Source organism: Solanum verrucosum, unplaced genomic scaffold, assembly GCF_900185275.1.
Source record: "Solanum verrucosum unplaced genomic scaffold, falcon-dt-bn FXZP01000182.1, whole genome shotgun sequence".
NCBI classification, from domain to species: Eukaryota; Viridiplantae; Streptophyta; class Magnoliopsida; order Solanales; family Solanaceae; genus Solanum; species Solanum verrucosum.
This window is the reverse complement of record NW_026020378.1, coordinates 351,337-353,803: the sequence shown is the minus strand read 5'-3', so window position 1 is coordinate 353,803 and position 2,467 is coordinate 351,337. Positions and strand designations below refer to the sequence as shown.

Below are 2,467 nucleotides of genomic sequence, written 5' to 3'. Positions count from 1 at the left end.
TCACATGAATGCTATGAACGGCCACGAGAATAGAAAATTCCTATGTCACAAGCATATTTGACAAACTTGAACCTGTACTCCAAAACATTCAGTAGACAACAAAACCTACCAAGTACCAAGGGCCTAGCAAAGTGAATGAGGAAAAGAGCCAAAAGGCAGAAAAAACACGATAACTTTTAACCTGGTGCTAGAGCAGTAAACAAGATCTGCAGTAACCTGCAAAGCTACTACTTTGGTGATATTTATTATACATTAAATCGAACCAGGGAGGGAAAATATGAATTTTCCTGTTGTTATCTAGATCAAATACAAATAATTAAGCCTTAATAGAATGACATAATACGATTGTTCTCTTTAGATATTACAATGATATGCATTCCCAGTAAAATGGAGATGAAGATTATAGTTGCTAGAATTGATCAATACTATGAATAAATAATACAAACAGAAGCACTTTTCTCCAATCCATCGATCATGAGGAAATGATCCCATGGATTTCCTTGAGCTCCTCAGTCTCAACCGTGAGTGTTGACGGCTTCCCAAACTAGATTCTTTGGAACAGGCTTAGTTAAATCCCGAGCCTGCAAAGCTGCAGCTCTGAGGGTGCTGATGGTCAAAACATTAGACTTCCAGAAGGAGACGCAACTGTAAGGTAAACCATGCTTTTTACAGAGGTCTTTCACAAAGGGAGAGACTTTCCTCAGTTGGCATCTTGGTAATCTAGGAAACAAATGATGCTCAATCTGAAACTGCAATCCACCATGAAACCAATCCATCCAACTAGGGCATGATATGTCGAGAGAGCCATTAGTTTGCTTCTCAAACCAATCATTTCCTTTAGGTGGTGCAACATAAATTTCAGATGAGAAATGGTTCAAACAGAATTGAACATGTTGAATTCCAGTCACTGTGAAACTAGCAAGAACAAACATAATTCTTTCGCCCCAGTTTGGCAAGCAAGAAAGAAGCAACGGATACCAAATCCAGAAAGAAACCACCCCAAAAAGCTCCTGAACTCGATGGGGCACATTTTTGTTGGATAATAACAATATGAATGACTGAGCAAACAAATTGATTCTAGCAAAACACATAACAGGATAAAATGTCCAATGTTGATGACTAACCAAGAATCTAGTAAAAGAATCAAAATTCATCTTCCTATCGTAAAAATAAGAAGTGAGTGAGTCGAAAAACTTGGAAGATACCGCAAAGAATGGCATGTGCTGAAGATCAGGGTCATATTCAAGACTGTTGCAGGCAATGTGGTGAGCATTGTGGTTCCACTTCCACCAAGCAATGCTGATTCCAGCAAGGCAATTCCCAGTAAGAACTTGAGCAAATCTGTTGAACCCACGAGTGCTCATCACCTGATAATGCCCTGAATCATGACCAATCCACCCACTCTGTATCCAAAGACACCCCATCAAGCCACCACTTATCAAATGTGCCAACACACTTTGACAACACAAGATTCCATAAACACTTAGGGAAAACAACATTGCCATTAAGCACATGGTGAATAAACAAACATGACCTTTCTTTTCAAACAACCCCATTTTAGTGAACTCAGACACAAGCCTTCTATAATCCTTAGATACCTCAGAAGCAGAATAATTGTTGAGGTAAAACCCCTTAAAGAACTTGTCAAGATACTGCCAAGCAGTAGCAGGATGGAATGCAACAAATGCATCAGTAACATCCTGTCCAGCAAGATTCAACAGTGGGAAATCACCACCAGGATGTTCCTTCACCCAATTTGATACATCATACACCTTACCCTGAATGGATATCCACAGATCCCCTGGTTTGTTGTGATTCTTCAGTTCCTCACTAGTAATGTACTTTCTTGAATCTGCCATAAGAAAAGATGCTAGAAAAGAGATCTGAAAAAGACCTTTTCCTAAATTCTTCTCAAAAAAGAAAAAAAAAACCAGAATTGTGAGATCACAACTTGTAAAAAGATGTAATCTTGAATTGAAATTCTGTTCTCTCAAACCCTTTTACTTTTCTGCACCTATAGACATTGTTGGCATATGCAGGGAGGCGCCACAGAACAATTTTTTTTTTTTTTGAAAATTAGCACATACCCCTTTTCAGTTATAAATCTATATATGTGGTGAACTGTTTAAGTAGCTGTTCAAAAGACTTACCAAACCCGCTTAGCAAAGAATCGTAGGCAAAAAATTGATGAATTCTTGAACTTGTATAATGAAAATCGAAGATATTTTCTATGGGGGAGTGTATTGTAGTGAGTGTATCAATGGAGTGAGGGGAGAGCGGGACGTTAACGTGCAAATTCTTGGAATATAGAGGGAATGGGCCTTGGTGGGGTAGCCGTAGGCATGAGATTTTTAAACAATTTGCAAGTTCACTAGTTCAGTACGAGGGATGTGGGGGGTATGTTTTGCGTTTTGCAGCTGTCAATGGAATTTTTAGTTTAATACTATATGTTTGATTGGTAGCTGGA

General features: G+C 38.7%; 1 protein-coding gene across 1 annotated transcript; it reads right to left on the bottom strand.

The window, feature by feature from the left end:
- Window positions 1-299: 299 nt before the first annotated feature.
- Window positions 300-2,262, bottom strand: LOC125838832 (acyl-lipid (9-3)-desaturase-like). Its single transcript, XM_049517860.1, has one exon. It carries the CDS (start codon window positions 1,857-1,859, stop codon window positions 516-518), a length of 1,344 nt encoding a protein of 447 aa, XP_049373817.1. The 5' UTR covers window positions 1,860-2,262; the 3' UTR covers window positions 300-515.
- Window positions 2,263-2,467: the final 205 nt, after the last annotated feature.